Source organism: Rhinopithecus bieti, unplaced genomic scaffold (assembly GCF_001698545.2).
Source record: "Rhinopithecus bieti isolate Rb0 unplaced genomic scaffold, ASM169854v2 scaffold_2884, whole genome shotgun sequence".
Classification (NCBI taxonomy): domain Eukaryota; kingdom Metazoa; phylum Chordata; class Mammalia; order Primates; family Cercopithecidae; genus Rhinopithecus; species Rhinopithecus bieti.
Window position 1 is genome coordinate 206,533 of NW_016803886.1, and position 20,175 is coordinate 226,707.

General features: G+C 41.0%; 1 protein-coding gene across 5 annotated transcripts; it reads right to left on the minus strand.

Moving 5' to 3' along the window:
* Positions 1–2,258: 2,258 nt before the first annotated feature.
* LOC108518806 (uncharacterized) lies at positions 2,259–11,897 on the minus strand. Of its 5 annotated transcripts, none has more exons than XR_001882476.1 (3): positions 9,931–11,897; positions 6,201–6,427; positions 2,259–5,375 (listed from the first exon to the last, which is right to left on the minus strand). XR_001882476.1 is itself a non-coding variant. In XM_017857467.1 (3 exons), exons 1-2 carry the CDS (start codon positions 11,004–11,006, stop codon positions 6,414–6,416), a joined length of 483 nt encoding a protein of 160 aa, XP_017712956.1. In that variant the 5' UTR covers positions 11,007–11,897; the 3' UTR covers positions 2,259–5,375; positions 6,201–6,413. The 5 variants fall into 5 exon arrangements, 3 of the variants coding, with proteins under 3 accessions (XP_017712956.1, XP_017712940.1, XP_017712948.1); XR_001882475.1 differs by lacking the exon at positions 9,931–11,897 and adding an exon at positions 9,177–9,429; XM_017857467.1 differs by having other exon boundaries at positions 10,538–11,897.
* Between the last annotated feature and the right edge of the window lie 8,278 nt (positions 11,898–20,175).

Sequence of the window (20,175 nt, forward strand, 5' to 3'; positions counted from 1 at the left end):
TAAAATATTTCCTTTTAGATGTTTAAAAATTGTACTTTTCACATTTAGGTCTTCAACCTACATGTGATTAATTTTTGTACATGGCATGATATAGGGATATAATTTTACTTTTTCCCATATGGATAACTAGTTGTACCAGAATCCATTACTGAATCATCAAACTCTTCTTCTATATTACCTCTTATACATAACAAGTTTCCACCTGTGTGTGGGTCTGTTTCCTCTGTCCTTTCTGTCCCATCAGCATATATGTCTATGCCTTTGCCATCACTGTCCCACCTTGATTACTATGGCTTCATAGTAAGTCTTGAGATCTATTAATGTAAATATCTGCACCTTGGTCTTCTTCAAAATTATCTTAACTATTTTTGGCCCTTTATTCTTTGTATAGAGTTTAGAATAGGCATGTTGAACTGCTACTATCACCATGGGTCTTTTATACTCCAGATTATGTATAAAATCTGTAGTATACACCATACTACTATCACCACGGGTCTTTTATACAACAGATTATGCAGCTGGATTTTTACATACAAAGGTTAATCAGAAAATATACAAGCTGTTACTTGGGGGCTCTGTTAATTGGCTACAAAGTTGCATACACAAATAAATTCTAAAAATGCATGAACTTTGAGCACATTTTATGCATTAAGCATTGTGCAGGGTACCTTGCATATATTAATTTAGATGGTCCTTCCAGTGATGTTGTAAGGTAGATAATATAATCCCAAATTTGCAGGTGAAGACATTGAAGATCAGAGAAGTTACGTGGAATGCCTAAGGAAGGTGTAGTAACCAGCAGTAAATGCTAAGGTGAAGATTCAATTCTCGATCTTTTCAGATTCCAAAGTCCTTGCTCCTATAATACCACTTCAGACTACGCCAAAATCTTCTAGTTTAAAACAAGAAACATAATGTGACTACTATTTGTATTGCATTTAGGTACTCTGCATTTACGGATACCTATTTACAAATTGTCTTTTGCCCATATGGTGAACAATTCAGTCATTTATTTGAAAGGCATTAAATGCCTATACTATACTAGGCACTGGGTATTCTTAAAAGCAGCTCAAAATTGACCTGAATGTCAACACACTCTGAAAAAAAGTTAGAAAAGGTGAAAATGTCAAATAAGCTAGGGTTCAAGGTTCTCTGATTACTTCGAAAAGCTGCAGATGCACTACCATTAATTTTGCTCGAAGGCTTGTTAATTTGTGTGTTTATGTGTATGTGTGTGTGTGTATAAGTGTGGTCAGAGCTAAAAACCCAAATAATTTTAAATCATTTCAAATGATTATCTAAATAAGTTAGGACAAATTCACAGGTAGCTACTAATTTAGGTATTTCCCAATTTAGGCCATATCACATGTACTACACTGAGACAGTCATGTGGGCAAGGCTACCCTGCAAAACCCCTATGGGCCTGCGCACTGGGGTGGAGCCACAGAAGTCTGTAGGAAGGAGTCTGGCCCCTCCTCTTCCTGGGTGAAACCTGGGATTCAGTCTGCAAGGCAAGAAGCTCAGGGGCAAGAAGCATACTGTCTCACTTTGCTAAGAGTCTCCCTTTCCCCTTGTTTTCCTTTTCGCCCAATAAAACCCTGCCTTAGTCACCCTTTAAATTGTCTGTGAGCCTAAATTTTCACGGCCCTGTGACAAAAACCCCATCTTTAGCTGAACTAAGAAAAAGTCCCACAACAACACTACATATAATTAAGTGAGGAAAGGATGTCTTATAATTTCAGGACTGGTTAATCACATGGAAATTGTGAGGACACATCTTTTTTAATCAATAAAAGGTTAAAAGTCTGGTTGTCTTCCTATATTCTTTGGGTAGCACAGTACGTGGATCTCTGAGCTTTAGTTTCCCAGTTTGCAGAAAAGGAGAAAATTGTAATGTCCATTTCAAAAGATCATGGTATTAAACGTGTAAGGCATTTGAAAAAGTACTTTATAAACTATAATGTATTAAGTGCATGTTACTTACTGTCAGATAAAAATTTAATCATCGAAACAACTGTTTCTGGAGCATATGTGTGAGCTAAAAAGCAGTTTGTACTCCTTTCAGAATGGAAAAGACTCAGGGCGGGGAAATGAAAATTAAAGATTTCTAAACAAAAAGAAATAAGAACAAAACAACACAAGTTACTTCAAGTTTTCTTAAGAATCAGAATAAATATATTTGAGATAATAAAACTTCTCAGTGCCTTTTTACAGGTGGCATTCTCCTTGTAGGGGACAGTAGAGTTATTACCTGATCAGCATCTTCCAAAGTTCAGGACCACTGAAACCGTAATAGAAGAATGTTGGGAGCTAATGTCAAAGAATCAAGACTTTTTGCTATGCTTGATTTAAGTCCAAACTTTAATGTGATTTTAAACTATTGCATATCCAATGAGGAATTTAACTGTGATAATACTGAAAAGAAATATTGGATAAGAAACAAGACAGGCCAAAATCCACAAATCTCCTGGGGCCACTCCTGACATTATTCTATGTCAATAGACTGGTTTTTAGCCAGAGGCTTTTCCGAGCATTCTGTTTTTCAGTTACAGCTTGCAAACCACTGGAAATAAAATGCATCATCTTAAATTGCAAGAGCGCGCAGAAAAAAAGTAGCAACAGCATTACAGAAATATGATTTATAGCTAAAAGGGTGTGATATTCTGATGCCTTTCTCCTTGCTTTTAAAGACTCCTATAAGGTTCAGCAGGACCTTAACCCTAAATTAAGTGGCTTCATAAAACCTCTGATAGAAAACAGTCTTGGACTGTCAGCAGGATGTTTGTGGATAATCTTAAGTAATAATTAACAATCAACCACTGGATTCAATGACAAAAAATACTGAACCATCTCTTCCCCAGATCCAGCTATTCAAGTAGACTATGACTGAACAATAAAATAAACATATTTCCTGAGCTGAAGCACAGAAAGTAAAATTCAAAAATCTGTCTTCATGGCTACCACATTCAATGTGCCATTTGTGTACTGCACCGTGTCCTGTGGGGCGGGGATGGTTAGGGCTGAAATCCAGACTGTACTCCACTTTTCAGGCCCTGCACCCTGGGATGGGACTGTGTCAGCCAGAAGGATGAGAGGTCTTCTAAGAAAAAGGCTCCATGAGTCTGAAATGCTACAACAGCACAAGACTAATTGTCACGGAACCGTTGTATGGACTAGCGGGCCCAGCCTGACTGGGTCAATAGTGACTCTCTAAATGACTTACGGAAAATCACAACTTTTTCATTTCCTGCAAAGAAAGCCCTTCGCGTTGTTAAACTACAAATGTTTGTCAATCCACACAAAGACTACAGTCCATCTCCTGCTGATGGGTAACACTAAGGGTCTTTCTCTCAAAATAGAAATAATAGAAACAATTGTTAGAGAGCAAGGTCTTGGCCTTTCTTTAATCAATGGCATTCACTCTGCCACACTTTCCTCACCTCCAGGTTTAGCCACAGCTGGATGGAAGCTCTAGAAAACTTTTCACAAGAAAGGATTAATTCCAAAGATCATTTTCCTTTTAAATTTAATTAGTTGTTTGCTGCTTCAGCCATCACTTGATGTTAGCCTCTCTGACATGACAAAAACAAAATTTGAGATTTGTTTGTTTGTTTAAGCTAACACTTGCATAGTACTTAACATATGGCAGGCATGGTTCCAAGTGCTTCCTTTACAAGTTCAGACTTAACTAAATCTTCGTGAGTTATTATTCATCTTTCACATTCCTGAAATTAAAGCACACAGCTAGTAAAAAGCAGAAGCAGAAATGAAACCAAACAGTCTGGATCCAGAGTCCATCATACCCAGACTGCTTTGCTGTAGGTACTGCCCTACAGCAAAACAGGTACCCCTGAAGAGTATGTCTGCCAATATTCCCATTTAGTGTATAATGCCCTAGGTTACACCCTTTGGCAAATAAATGGTGTTGTCCTTGATGCCAGATATCATACCTAAATTTTTAAAAATGTACTTTAGAGCAAAATAAAATCAAAAGAGGATACTACGATGCAATATTCTCAACTCAAGTAAGACCAGCTAAGAAGGCTTCCATTGTATTCAGCAGAAATCATAATTTCTGCAGACAAATTTAAAATATTTGAGAGCAAAATGAAATGTTCACCTTTAGCTCTCCACCTTCTAGGGCCAAGTGATGCAAAAATTCCATATTCCTAACAATAATATGAATTATCAGGGAAAACATCATCTTTTCTCTTTAACTCTTTTTCGTAAATTTAGGTTACAAAGCAAAAAATTTCAAATCTTGTTTTTTTAAACAAGGGAGGGAGCCTTTTAACCAGGACTTACTCATGAAATTTATGCTTCAGACTAACAATGACTATCACTGCAGCTTCATCAATAAGAAGAAACTAGAATACTACTTCTTAGATATATATTTTCCTAATGTTTCTAAATGAAATTTCCAGGACAAAGGAACCTAATGATCATTAAACTAGTGCTTCAAATGAACTTATAATCATTGTCAAAGGCAAGTCTGTGTGATAATATATATATATGTGTCTATAAATATGTATGTTTTATATGGTTATAATGGGTATCCTCTAACTTGAAACATACTGCAAATTATAGTCAACTTAGAATCAACTTTATGAAGAATAACTAGTTAATTAACTAACTCTGGCTTCCCCAAAATTCTGAAAGTAGATTTTAGGCTAATGGGTAAAAATCGTAAGTACTAGGTACTTGCTGAGAGCACATCTGGAATCACTTTATCTTGAAACTGTTGTATAATGAGGTGCTAACATAGCCAACTACAGCTTGCCCCCCACTGAAATGTGTGTGTGTGTCCTGGACTTAACCCTCTTCCAGTAGCGAGCTCAAATTCCAGAACAGTTTGTCCAAGGATCATGTTGGCAGGAATGTGCTTGTCTTGGAAACCTGTGAACCAAAATATGTTCATCCTTAAGAAAAGCACATCCTGCAGATAACGGGGACTGGCCAATCAGTGTTTTCACGTCACAGAACTGTGGGTTCTCATTTGCTTATCCTCTTTCCAATACCCAGCCCATATTCAGCACTGCTTGTGAAACAAAAGGCAACAAGCAAGAAGTTGTAACAAATCCTAACAGCAAACAGACCAAGCCTGAGGGAGTTGCAATCTGGGAAGCAGAGGGTCAATATTTCACAATGGCATTGATGAAGCCTGTGAATTTACCACAGATTTTATGGTTGTCAATTCACAAACTCTCTGGTGAAACGGACTTCTATAATAACAGCAATTAGATTGACTAATTTCCATGACAGGACATGAGTAGAATAAAGAGGCAGAAGATCTGGGTTCTACCTCCAATCCAGCCACTAACCAGCAATTCAACCAGCGATAAGTCATTTTCCTGTCTGGCCTCAGATGCATTCATCTATAAAAGAAAAAGAATTGTCAGATAATCTCTAAAATCCTTTCCAGTTTACATATATTTTATGACAAAGTTTTTAACCTAACCTCAAATATGTGTGTGTATGCACAGAGAGAGAGAGAGAGAGAGAGAGAGAGAGAGAGAGAGAGAGAGAGAGAGAAATGAATCCAAACAATCTATTGAAGATTAAACCAGGCATGAAAATCCAGATGCTGCTGTACACTTTACAGACGATTCTTTAGTTATCATTTCTTCCTCATACGAGAGTGTGGGGGCTCACTGAGACAGGTCTTGAGTTCCCATCACTTGTACCTTTTAGTCTCTCTCATTTCCTCTCTTCCTAACCACTGTCACACCAAAGGAGGTACAGTATAGTGCATAAGTTTGCAAAACTATAAAGTGATACCATTCTTTGATTCTTCATTCTTCGATGCCATTCTCAACCTTTTGTACTTTGAGAAACATAGCTATTTTCACTTTTAAATGTTATTTATATCAGCATATTGTGAGTTGGTTATTACTTTTAAATACATTGACATCCAACACTTTTTAAGACTGCAAGGGGGTCCTGAGACCAGAAAGTTTGAGAATTGCTAAGAGGACAAACTCCAGATCCAGCTGCCTGAGTTAAAATGTCACTTCTATCACTGAAGAGTGGTGTGACATTGAGCACAGTTGCTTAGTCACACAGTTGTTCTGTGCCTCAGTTGGGGATAATAACGATAATAGTGCTGACCCCCTAGGGTCATCATAAGGCTTAACTGAACTGATATATGCACCATGCTTAGAACTGTTGTGAGCCATCATTCTCTGGCGCTCTTCACTTACCTCCATTCCCCTGTGGTTTGCTTGGTTTGGTTTGATTTGGTCTGGTCTTACTACTGCTGCCTCTCCGTTTGACTGGCAAAATGTGACCGGTACTGCTTCACCAGGGGCTAAAGGCATAGCTGCCTAGGCTCCTTCATAACCACAGCCACACATTCCCACTCCTGCACTGCAGCACCCAGCTGTACTTCGAATTTGCCCTTCACAGAGGCTCCATCAGCAAAAGACAACTGGAAAATCAAAGCAACAATGCTAAGTTTTTAAAAACACGCTATGTCAGATGAATTAGAATGTAAAGTAGAAACTTTAGCCTTCGGAATAAATCAATGAGACAGGATGGAAGCAGAGAGAAAATGCAAGCAATTACATTCATTCCTTAAAGGAAAAGGTAGTATTTGCCCAAGCTCCCTCCAATTTGAACTATGTTTTCACAGCCTTCCATCTCCTTTTTAAAATCTCTCTTCGACATCCCAGAGCAGCCTCCTCCCACCTGGCCAAGAACCCTCAGGCCATCAACTTGCTTAAAAAAATATGACGGCCCAGATTCTGGTCATGTGCACATGACTGATGGCCAGTTGATCTTCCCAGGGAGTACTGAAGTTTTATGAGCAGTTATGATCATAATCCCTTGCATTTATATTAGTTTTCTTTCTAATCTATATTTTCACATAAATTTTTCTTTAATTCTTGGCACTCATCATGCTGTTATTCCTATTTAACAGTTTAAAAAACTGAGGCTCCGAGAAGCTAGCAAACTTGCCCTAAGTCCCAAAACTTTGAATCAACAGAACTGAAACTGGAGTATAAATGAAATGGGAAAGTTTTAACGACTGAAGGACCGGGGGAAATGCACACAGCAGGCATGCTGGTGGGAGGCGGAACTAAGCTATTTTTGTCAGGGGGTTACTTAAGCAAATCTGCTCTACTGTGGAAATAACCTCAACTAATTCCCCCAGAGTTTTACACAGGCTCTTTATTGCCTCTACAGCATTCTCTAAGACTTATTTTTATTTTTTTATATACTAATTCGTTTATACAATGGATACCCTGGCGGTACTGTTCTTAGGAGGATTTTAAAGAAGGTACACCCAGTATGTTTTATATTTAACCTACGGCTGCTTCTCAATAGAGCGTTTGTAAGTTGAGAACTGTCTGTATTGCATGTGTGATGTCATTAAATATATATTTGGTCTGTCCAAAACTATCTGGCATTTGTCCTTTACCAACATTACTGAGTATTTTAGTTTCTCAATCATGCGAGCTTAAAAAGCACAGCCAAATCTAAGGAATCTTGTGTAGTGATTCAAGTTGATTTCAGTATGTTTAAACAAAAAAAATAAGACTCACAAAGGATCAACTGGAATGATTTAAAGGAATGCAAAAAGGAATCCTTTTGAACCATTCATTCTCCTGAATATGTTTAAATATGCATTAATTAAGGTATGACTGCTAAGGAAACATGTTTATCATATATGAAATATTTTGTCATTAAAAGTAATGGCGAAAACCTCAATTACTTTTGCACCAACCTAATAAAAGACACCTGGAATATGAGTGTAATGTTCTTTGTATGTAAGAATGCTAATGCTATCTAAAATACCTTCTTTTACCTGTTTTTTTTCCTTTGGTAACTTACCAGCCCTGTCCAATAATACTTTCTACAATAATGGAACTATCTATGTCAGTACTATCCATTTTTGAATGAATACAATTAATTTTATTTTTAAGTAGTCACATGTGGCTACTGAGCAATTAAAATGCCCTATTGAAGAACTTAATTATTAATTTTATTAAGTTTAATTCATTCAAACAGACATGTGGCTAGTGGTTGTGTATTGGACAGAGCAGTTATAAGGTCTCCTTCAGCCAAAAAAAATCCTGATTTTATCATTCTATCATTGTGAAGCCAGAATTAAGGCTGTAGTTATTAAACCTCTGATTATTAATTGGATGCTGAAATAAAGTTAGCTAACTGGACACACAATTTTAAAGAGGTTGTTTTTGTTCTTAATAAACATCAAAAAACTATTATGTGCAAAATAACATGTGGGTCAGTGGGATATATACAGACCAAGATTGAACAGACAGTTCCTGATGGGTACATTGCTCTCCCAGTTTCTGCTAAATCCCAATTCTGTACATCCTAACAAGACATGGCTGATCAATTGTGTAAGCTCATGCTTTTAACAAGTATTGCTTAGCTCAATAACTCCCATAACTCTAGGACAAACAACTGTCCTGGGCCCTGGGGACACGCTGTTGTATTATGTTGAGCCCGACAGGATGTCTGCTCTTCGAGGCACCTACTCTCCTGGGAAGCACAGCCAGGTGAACAGGCCACGAGAATACAGCGTGGTCAGTACCACTACAGGGGCAGACCTTGTGGGCCACACGAACACACAAAAGGGGCTTCTAACCCAGTCTTGGCTGGATGGGGAAGGTTTCAAGTGCAGAAAAGAAGGTTCCAGAAGGAAAAAACCAGTAGTATCTTGTTATCAAATCTATCCATTATCTAGCTTTCTTTGGGAAATTTCCTTTTCATTTGGCATTATGTCATCGTCCTTTCAAGGGTATTCACTTCTTGAGTACATTTCAATCGATATATATCGAAGACTAAAAAGCCTCATCGTCATTCTCCTGGAGGATTCACCATTGGCTCAGGGTTAAAGGTGTATGAAGACAACTCTTTCTCCTGAGAAAAAAGTAAGTTCTTAGGTCAAATATTTCAATAATCTACCATGTAAGAAAAATGTAACACTGCCTTGGAATGCATGATTTCTTCATAAGACTTCCTTTTTAAAATTGTGTGTGGCTTTCTACCCAAACTAACTTTAAACATCCCTCCATAATAAAATTCAGGAAGGCCACTTTAATAAAATAGGGGGAAAATCCCACCAAAATGTAAACTTAAAATTTCAATACAATTAAATTTATTAATAAAGAATTTATACTGCATAGTGAACAAAGCATTGAATTTACCTGACAGTTTGGGGTCAACTTCCAGTTCCTCCTCTTAGAGAACGAATGGCCTTGGGCAAGTTATCTAACTTCTCCAAGGATCAGTTTCCTCATTTGCAAAAGGTGAATAATGGGGTAAGAATAGCCCGTACCTCCTCACAGTTGATGAGAGAAATGAATATGCACATATTTATAAAGACCTTAGTGTGTACCCTAAGCCTTATATGAAGATACTATTCTTACTAATTACAATAATTCTAATTGCAGAAATCTGTGAGAAAACAATACACACAGTCCTGGCCAGAAGAAGTTAAAACAAATGTAAAAAACAAGGGACATCCAGAAACTTCAGCAGCTCCCTTCTGTCCTATGCCTCAAGGTACCAGAGAGGGAAAAAGACCCCCAGGAGAGGCTGTGAGGAAACCTGAACTGCACACCCACCAGGCTGTCTTCCCCGGAAACGCAGTTGGTAAAGAAAGATCTTAAGTCTATTTCAGGCCAGTATGTTTTTTTCATTTGCTTCCAAGACTTTGATGGAATGACTTGAGAGGAAAAGTTCACAATTACTAGAAAGAACCTAAAAGGACACGAGAGATGAAACGCTTGCAGTATTTTTGAAATAAATGTTTCCTTGCAAGACCAGAGTCATGAGCGGGGTGTCTGTGTAATGACTACTCAACACAGCCGAAGAGTAAGAGGAAATCTTGGTATGCCGACTTCTAAGTCTTAATGGGGACCCATACGGAACCAACAGCATGCCAAATCCCACGCTCACCGAAGCTTCAAGGACTTTCTCGTGGGTCTGGGGGTTTAATGTGATAGCACCTGAAGCCTTCAGGACTTCCCGGGCACAGATAATGGGCCGCGACTGCACCCCCGCGTCCCTCCCTGGGGCGCAGGCTTTCCACAGCTACAGTTCTCCACGTCAGCAGCCACGTACACAAGCGCTGGCAGCTGCCAACAGGGCGTGCCCGCTTCCCACCCTGCACTCTCCCAAGCAGGGCATCCCTGCACCGCCCGGCGCGTTAACGAAAACTCCGCGGGGCCTCGAGGTGGCCCAGGGTTAGCCCTGACGCTGTAGGGCTCTCTAGGTTTTCCACCACGCAGGCGAGCGTGGCTGGCGCGAACCCGCCAGTCTCCCAGCCTGCCCAGGCTGGACTGGAGGGGGCATTACTGGGCCTCCGACCCGACCCCCACACACCCGGGAGGCGGGCCCCAGGTACCAGCCGGCGCCTCCGCATCTCCTCATCCCCTCTGCTTCCCCTCCTCCCTCTTCCCGAACCCTTCCTCCCTCCTCCTCCTCTTCCTCCTCCCCAGCCCCTGCTCCCCCGCTCAACTCCAAGTCCGCGCGCGGGCTGGGAAGGGGGCGCCTAGTGAATCACCGTCACGTGGGTCGCAGGCGCGCAGAGGCGGGCTGCGCCTGGGCGGCCCTGGCGCTCGGAGCTTAGTGGAAAATTTCCGGAGATCTACTGGGGCTGCGCGCCGCAGGCCCTGCCCGCCGCCTCCCCGCTCCTTCGTCTCCCCACCTCCTTTTCCCCCTCCCTCTTCTTTCTTTTCCTTCTTCCCTCCGTTTTCCGGCCACAGCCGGCCCCGACATTGCGGAGGTTCCTTTCTCTCCCGGGAGCGGCCCTGCGCACGCCCCGCCCGCTGCAGCGCCCCAGGCTGGCGCCGCCAGAACCGTTTGCCCTGGGGCCGCCAGCCCTCGCTTCCTTCGCGCCGCTCCAAGCCGCCACGCGGCCTTGCCCCCGACCTTGCGTGTAGCCGACTGGTATCCTGAGAGGTCAGGAGCGGCGCCTGGCGTCTCCGCCTTCGCCTCTGGGGCGCCGCCCCCCAGCCCCGCCACCTCCGCATTGAGTGAGATCCCCCCACACACCTCCGGGGGGAATGTGAGACAAAGGGAGAAGACGGTGACGATGGGCTTCTTGTCTTCTCATTTAGAATTACTGCACCACCGTTTTAACAAAGCACATGCACGGCCAATTGTGTTTTACCCACTCCCACTTAACCACTGAGAAAATAAACAAGCTATTTTCCCTATGCCATAACATTCTCCACTTCGTTTTCCCAACCACGAACAAAATGTATTCCTGAGACAGCAACTTTGAGGGTTTCGTTGACCTCATCCATGTAGAAGTGACAAATCGTTACACAACAAAATTGTTTCACTCAAAGGGGGTTGTTGTGTACGTGGTTCACCTCAAGAAAACACACATTTAACTGTTTAAGCAACTGTTTAGCCCTGGACTGTCGCCCGTGTTAAAGTCGCTGAATAGGGTGGGGGTTGAAAAGTGGCATTAGCGCCACGTGTCCCAAGACAAAGTGACATGGAACCGGAGGCAGGTGCCTTAATCAGTCACAAAGTGCCAAAGATGTCAGCCAAAACAGTTGGAGTTTTATCAAGTAAAGTCTCAGAACCAAGCCCATATATTAAATGCTTCCCATCTAAGAACCAGAATTGCAGGTATGTTAATTTTAATAAATCCTTATTTAAGTATCTTAGCCCTGGGCAAAGAAGGATCCGGAAACTGACTGAAGGCCAGGAATGTAGGTCCATCGTGGCCTATGAGTGCTTTGGGTAGAACACAGACATTCAGTCACTGTCATTTCTCCAGACAAGAAGACCTCTAACAAGTATAAAAATAAAGGTTTATTTTAATGATCCTATTTTGGAAAATTGTAAGGATCTGAAATTTTAATTTTAAAACAATGGAGCACTTCAATAAAACTTCTATTTTCTTTACTAAGAATATACAGTTTGTTTTCTAGCTTAATTGTTGATTGTTTCTGTGACCTTACCACATTCTGAATAACCTTAAGCATATATATGAGAATCACATCTGTGATTTTGCTTTAACATTTCACTTTCCAAGACACTTATTGGTAATTAGCAGGTGTCATTCTACCTAGCCAAAGAACCATTGTCAATAAATCCTTCATCTCTCTGCCACTGTTTTCTTTCACATTCATTGGCATATACTACACCTAGCAAAACAGAACATTCCAGGGTCAAATGAAAAGGCCAACAGGTAAGTATCACAAGAAGGTCATTAGTCAAGCCATCCTCTTTTATTTGGTAAGGAGATGAGAGAAACAGAGTTCTGATACTAGGTCCCTGGAAAGTTCTTCAGTCTTGACAGAATTGAGTATGTCTGTACTAGAGTATCTGTAAAACTATCTAAATATTTTTAAATTTGTTGTTGTTGTTGTTTTGAGACAGAGTTTTGCTCTTGTCGCCCAGGCTGCGGTGCAGTGACGCGATCTCGGCTCACTGCAACCTCCGCCTTCCCGGTTCAAGCCATTCTCCTGCCTTGGCCTCCAGAGTAGCTGGGATTACAAGCACCTGCCACCACACCCAGCTAATTTTTGTATTTTTACTAGAGATGGGGTTTCACCATGTTGGCCAGGCTGATCTCAAACTCTTGACCTCAGGTGATCCACCCGTCTCGACCTCCCAAAGTGCTGGGATTACAGGCATAAGCGACCGCGCCCAGTCATATTTCTAAATTTTTTTAAGGTTGAGTTTCTCTGGGCTCTTAATTTTCTTTTTCTTGCTGAAAAATGAGGTATGCATTTACAAAATACTGATGCTTGGAAATATATGGATTTACAATATAATATGTCTTTTAGGCATTACTATGTTATCCAGTCCTGGCCAGTGGAATCTGAGATAACAATAACAGCATTTCCAGGAAATGTTATCTCTCATAATAAAATTAACTCACAAAATGACGCTCCTTTCTTTTGCAATGGATGTGGTTCTGTCTGCCTATGATCCCCAAAACCACTGCAGCCAACATGTGACCATGATGGGAGAGATCTCCAGCATGTTGAAGAAGGCAAAGTGAAAATATAATGAGCTCTTTGTCTTGGAGGGAGGTATCAGGGCCAATAATTAACCCCAGAACTGCACTATCTACATACTTCTTATTATGTGAGATAGTGTCATTATTTAAGCCACTTTCAATTGCATATTGTGTTTATTGCCAAAAAAAAAGTTTTCTGGCTGGGCACAGTGGCTCATGCCTGTAATCTCAACACTTTGAGAAACTGAGGTGGGTGGATTGCTTGAGCCGAGGAGTTTGAGATCAGCCTGGGCAACTTGGCTGAAACCCTGTCTCCACAAAAAATTAGCCTAGCCAGACGTTGTAGCCTGTGCCTGTAGTCGCAGCTACCCAGGAGACTGAGATGGGAGGATCACCTGAACCTGGGCTCTCTGATCAGACTGCTGCATTCCAGCCTGGGCGACAGAGTGAGACCCTGTCTCAAAATAAAATAAAATAAGATAAAATAAAATAAAATAGAATTCTTTCTGCTGACAACCTCTGTGGTAGCCAGCCTCCAAAATGGCCCCCAGTGATGCTTACTTCCTGGTATTCACTCCCTTGTATAGTCCCCTTTTATGTTGAATCAGGGCTTGCCTTTGCAACTGATAGAATATGGCAGAAATGATAAAGTGTGACTTCCAAGGCTAGTTCATATAGGCATTGCAGCTTCTGCCTTGCTCTCTCTTGGCTAACTTGCTCTGGGTTAAGCCAGCTGCCATGTCTTGAAGGCATTCAGTCAGGGTTGTGCAGACACCTTCTTGCAGAGGAACCAACCGGCCAGCACCGACTTGCCAACATGTGAGTGACTTTGGAAGATCTTCCAGCCCCAGTCATGCCATCAGATGACTACAGCCCTCTCACAGTTGACTGCAATCTCATAAAAGACTTAAAGCCAGAACACCCAACTCAACTGCTCTTGAATTCCTGATTCGTAGACACTTTGAAAGATTTTAAACTATTGTTGCTTTCAGACACTAAGTCTTGGAATAATTTGTTACATAGCAATTGATATCTAATAGAGTATCTGTCAACACCAGAAAAACATGATAAAGTCAGCAAAGTGCTCACAGAGTCCATACTGTCGCTTTAGACTTGAGAGCTATCTTACAAAGATTGAATACAACCGTTCATTTATCAAGCACTTTCTATTTATGATCCCAAGAATAAAATATACAAAATCATAAAAAGAAGAGTTGAGACAAGAATTTCCTCAGGCACCTGGAAAGATTAATATTAAAAATATGGAAATGCAACAACATGGATGAACCTCAAGAACGTTATGCTAAGTGGAAAAAAGTCAGGCACAGAAAGACAAATCACATGATCTTATTTGTATGTGGAATCTAAAAACAGTCAAACTCATAGAAGTAAAGAACAGAATGATGGTTACCAAAGGCTGAGGGAGTGGAGGGGAGGAGGTTTGGGGACATGTTGGTCAAAAGATAACAAAATTTCAGTTAGATAGGAGGAATAAGTTCAAGAGTTCTATTGTACAATATGATGACTATAGTTAATAACAATGTATTGTATTTTGAAAATTGCTAAGAAAATAGGTTTTAACTGTTCTCACCACAAAATAAAAAGTATGTGAGGTAATGCATATGTTATTTGGCTCAATTTAACCATTCCACAGTGTATACGTATTTCAAAACATGGTGTTGTATATGATAAATACAATTTTTATTAGTTAATTTTAAACATTTAATTATTCTCCAGTCTTCACTATGTGAGAAAAAAAGTTAAATACATAAGAACGTGGGCACAGTGGCTCATGCCTGTAATCCCAGCACTTTGGGAGGCCGAGGCGGTCAGATCACGAGGTCAGGAGATCGAGCCCATCCTGGCTAACACAGTGAAACCCCATCTCTACTAAAAATACAAAAAATTAGGCGGGCGTGGTGGCAGGCACCTGTAGTCCCAGCTACTCAGGAGGCTGAGGCAGGAGAATGGCATCAACCCGGCAGGCAGAGCTTGCAGTGAGCCGAGATTGCGCCACTGCACTCCAGCCTGGGCGACAGAGTGAGACTTGTCTCTTAAAAAAATAAAAATAAAATAAAATAAGAAAATATGGAAGTCATTGGAATAAGGGGAAAGGTGTGGTTTGAAGGGAGATGGAGGAAAGGAAAACTAATTTTGCTGTCTCTCCACAATGCCAGTGTTCATACTTGAATTCTGAATGATACTGTCCTAAGACAAAGGAGTGAGACTGTATACATAGCAAAGGGGCATTTAATTAGGTGAAACAAAGTCATTAGAAAGCAAGGCTTGGAATTCATTCTCATGCTTGTGTCTTACATAAGACTGGGTTTGAAATGCCGGGCATGGTGGCACATGTCTGTAATCCCAGCTACAGGGAGGCTGAGGCACAAGAATAGCTTGAACCCAGGAGACAGAGTTTGCAGTGAGCCAAGATCGCACCACTGCACTCCAGCCTAGGCGACAGAGCAAGAAAAGAAAGAAACGAGAGAGAAAAGAAGAGAAAAAAGAAAAAAAAAGAAAGAAAGAGGGAGGGAGAGAGGGAGGGAGAGAGGGAGGGAGGGAAGAAAAGACAAGACTGGGTCTGAGAAAAAAAAAAAAACACTGTATTTTCTACCAACAAGGCATTGCAACAAATATGGATTCAGAGTTTATTTTGTGCTAGGCACTGAGGGAAAAAGTTGAAAGTACTAAATCAACAAGCACTTATTGAACACTTTTTATGTATCAGGCACTGTTTTAGGCACTGAAGATTCATTTAATAATCAGCCAAACCAGTCTTTTCCTCATGGAGTTAATGTTGCAGAAGATCATAAGCAAACAAACAAATAATGTGTTTTCACACATTGCACTAAAAAATAAAATAGGACAGTGGGGAATAGGACAGCAAGGAGCAACTTTTGCTGGAATGGCCAAGGAAGATTTTTTTGAGTCAGTGACATTTAAGATAAGATCTAAATGATAAGAAGGGAGCTGCATAAAGATATAGTAGTTCTCCCTTACCTGCTTGAGATACGTTTCAAGACCCTCAGTGGATGCCTAAAACTGCGGATAATACCAAACCCTTTATGTACTGTTTTTTCAATCTGATTACCAAGATGGCTACTAAATGACTCGCAGGTAGAGAATGGACTGTGAGCACCACGAATGGAAACCCACACATGAGTTAGGCTATGATTCAGGAGATGTCTTGAGAGAGATGATAGTCCCACTAGGGCCAGAGCAATGCAGATGGTGAGAAGTAACAGAATTCTGAATATATGTGGAGGCAGAGCCCTCATGACTTGCTGATGGGTTGGTTATTTGAGGAAAAGGAGGACTCAGGATGGTTCCTTGGTTTGGGGCCTGAGCTCCCTTATGAATCATGGTGTTATTCTAACTTGGAAAGGTTCGAAGAAAAATAGTTTTGATAGAGAAATCAAAAGTTCTGCTTTAGGAAGTAAGGGATAGGATAGATGCCCTTTAGACATAACATATAATAGGTTTCTCCTGGTTCTTGAGAAACTCAAAACTATTTACCCTGCATTTATTCATTCAGCAAATGTATTGTCAGGCACTACTTCAGGTGCTGGAACTAGCAGTGATCAAAGCTGATTAAATCCCGGCCCTTGTGCGCTTATGTTCTAGTGAGGGAGACAAACAATAAAAAAGTAAATAAATGAACATATTTAACATAATTTCAGGTGGTGATCAGTACTATAAAGAAAAAAGTATTTAATTCATTTATATATTCAAAAGTGCCTTATTTTACAAGTAACTAGACTGGATGTGATTAGCAAGAGACTGCCCTGAAAAGACACTAACATCAAATCTAGTATGTAGACAACAGAAAAAGAAGTGTCATCAAAAAAAAAAAAAGATATTTATAAGGCACTAAGTTGAAAGTAAAGTGAAATCAGTTTCAAATGGGATCACCAAATAAAGAGGAGTTGATACAAGATGTGATATTTAAGCTGGGCTTCAAAGGAAAGATATAATGTAAATATATAGTGGCAGGGAAGAGGAGGTATGAAGAACATTCCAAGTAGTAGAAATGGTTTAAATGGAAAACAGTTTATATTGAGAACACTGAGCAACATATATTGGCAAAAGCATAGGGTGTGTGAAGGGGAATATATTGGTTATCTATTGCTGAGTAATAAAATGTGCCAAACTATAGTGGCTTAAAACAATAAACATTTGTTATCACTTGTTTCTGTAGGTCAAAAATCCGGGCTGAGCTTATCTGGTCCTCTGGCTAAGATATTAGCTGGGACTACATGCATCTCAAGGTTCAAATGGGTGGAATCTACTTCCACACTTACTCAAATGACTGTTGGCAGGCCACAGGTTCTACCTGGTAGTTGCCAGAAACATCCGTTCCTTGACATGTGGGACTCTCCATAGAACAGCTCACAAGATGGCAGCTTGTTTCCTTCAAAGCAAATGAAGAAGAGAGCCGGAGGAAGTGAACAAGAGAACAAGATAGAAGCCACAGTCTTTTTTTTCTTTTGAGACAGAGTTTCACTATTGTTGCCCAGGCTGGAGTGCAATGGCGTGATCTCGGCTCACCACAATCTCCGCCTCCCAGATTCAAGCCATTCTCCTGCCTCAGCCTCCCGAGTATCTGGGATTACAGGCATGCACCACCACGTCCAGTTAATTTTTGTATTTTTAGTAGAGACGGGGTTTTGTCATGTTGGTCAGGCTGGTCTCCAACTCCTGACCTCAGGTGATCCACCTTCCTCAGCCTCCCAAAGTGCTAGGATTACAGGCATGAGCCACCATGCCCGGCCTTTCTTTTTGTAACCTAGCCTCAGAAGTGACATGCCATCACTTTTGCCAGATAGAAGTGCATCACTAGGTCCAGCCCATATTCAAGGAGAGGGGATTACAAATATGTATGAATACCAGCGGGTGGTGATTTATTGGGGCCTATCCTAGAAGCTGCCTACCACAAGGAATAATGGAAAATAAGATTGGAAATATAGACTGGGCCAGATCAAAGAAAGCCATAGAAGCTAATCTGCGAATGAAACTATACAGTTGGAAATGGAGGGTAGATAGAAGCAAATTTTATGTGTAAGCCTATTTTTGGCAAATTGTGGTGCTGGATAAATAGAATTTTGAGGGTCATCTTAAAAACCAGTTGTTTCACAACAAGTAGAAAATGTCGACCAATGACAGCTTCCAGGAAACAGAACCACTCTATTTTATCAGGAAATAGTGGTCAAAAAATTGTACAGAAGATAGCCACCTACCTTCAATAAATAGTTCTAACACTGTATCCTGACAATGCATTCCTGAAAATCCAGAATTGATAACTGATATTTGTGATAGTTTTTCTGTCTTAGGATAGGAAATAAGATTCACTTTCAGTAGCTTTCAAAATTCTTTGATCCCCCAACCCGCAGCAAGAAATACATTTTACGTCAGCAGTCCCAACCTTTTGGCACCAGCGACCGGTCTTGTGGAAGACAATTTTTCCACAAAAAATTGGAGATGGTTTCAGGATAAAACTGTCCCAACTCAGATTGTCAGGCATTAGTTAGATTCTCATAAGAAGTATGCAACCTAGATCCCTCACATGTGCAGTTCACAATAGAGTTTGTGCCCCTATGAGAATCTAATGCCACCCCTGATCAGGCTGAATGCTGCTCAACTGCCACTCATCTCCTGCTGTGCAGCCCAGTTCCTAACGGACTTCAGACTGGTACCAATCTGCTGCCCAGGGGTTGGGGACTTGTTTTACATCACAACTCATAATACACACACACACACACATATATTAACACACAGATAACCACAAATATATACATATATATATACACGCATAACCAAGATAAAAGATTTGCAGAATAATAGTACATATCGCATACTGATTTTTTAAAAAAGTATTCTGTTCTACTGCATTGAAGGAAATAAAAAGCTAGTAGTAATCCACTGAATTCATCACTATCCACCACTTGGTCCCATTCTGAAAGTTTAAAAAATGCTGCTCTTCTAGAACAGTAGCTTAGAAATCAAACAAAATTTTGACCAATAGGTATTTGGCAATATCGTTTCCCAGAAGTTGAATGAGGACACTGTGTCCAATGCATTCAAGCCCAAAGCATAACAGCAATTGCTCAGAGCACATCAGGCCTCAGTTGGAAGCCTGATGGAGTTAGCAGGCGTGCCTCAGCTTGGCCCTCGAAAAGACAAACCAAACTGTCAATAAAAACATGGAAGTTTACCCCCCCCCCCCTTCTTTTTTTGTCATTTACTGTTCAAGGTCTGATCATAGAGACCAGATCAATATTGCAGCCCCCTCTGCCCCTCCCACCACTTTGCCCTCAGCTGTACAGGTATTGTGCTTCTCCTAAATATGTGTTGCAATACAAACCACCAAAAAGTCCAAAGGACATGAGATTTACTTATAGTGCAACTTGCCACCCATAACTACCAACCCTGAGGGCCTCCTTAGCACCTCTAACTGGGCAGAGGAAACGACCAGAGATTCATCTGGAAAGAAAAAGTGGTTTAAGACCTTTTGATTGTTATCAGTTGAAACCTGATCTGAAGAAACTTCCCGGGACTCCTCTCTAACCTACCACTACCAAGATTGTTGTGACAAGAAGAGTTGATTGATTTTACTGGGGAATGTATGTGGAAGGAAGATAGTTTTTTCAGCCCTAATTGTGTGTCAAATTCCAAACCTGCCCTTGGGGAGTTCACAATCTCTTTGGGCAGATGATACTACAAATAGTCTGGAATGATTTTGAGTGCATGACAGCACGGGTTTTTAAAAGTCCATCACCATATTGTTTTAGAAAATAGTACCTGCAAAAAGAGGGCAGAGTAGGGAGGGACGCTATGGGGCATGCGGGGCGCTTTCCTGCGGCTCAAAGGCTAAGCCTTGTGTGATAGTGGCATTTAAGGGGGTGAGAGGAGGTTGGCCACCAAAGCAAGAATGGCTATTATTTAAGACTGGCCTGAGCGGAGTAGAAGGTTTGGGGTAGGGAACACAGGAGTGTGATGGGGGAAATTGGGCCCTCGCTTGTCAATCATAAACACTGGTGCAGGCGAGGGCACCCGAAGCCTCATGTGCGGCGGAAATAGGCAGTTGTACAGATTTCCTCAGTAAAACATTGAAAGCAAAAATTGTGATCACACCCAGCCCTTTCCTTTGTGCCCTGCCCAGTTTCTCCCACGTCCCCATAAGGAAGAGAGCAGTAGGTCAAACTTGTTTATTCATTCAT

Excerpts from the sequence above, each read along its gene's own strand:
- LOC108518806 (XM_017857451.1), bottom strand. The coding sequence starts at position 11,006 with ATGCGGAGGTGGCGGGGCTGGGGGGCGGCGCCCCAGAGGCGAAGGCGG.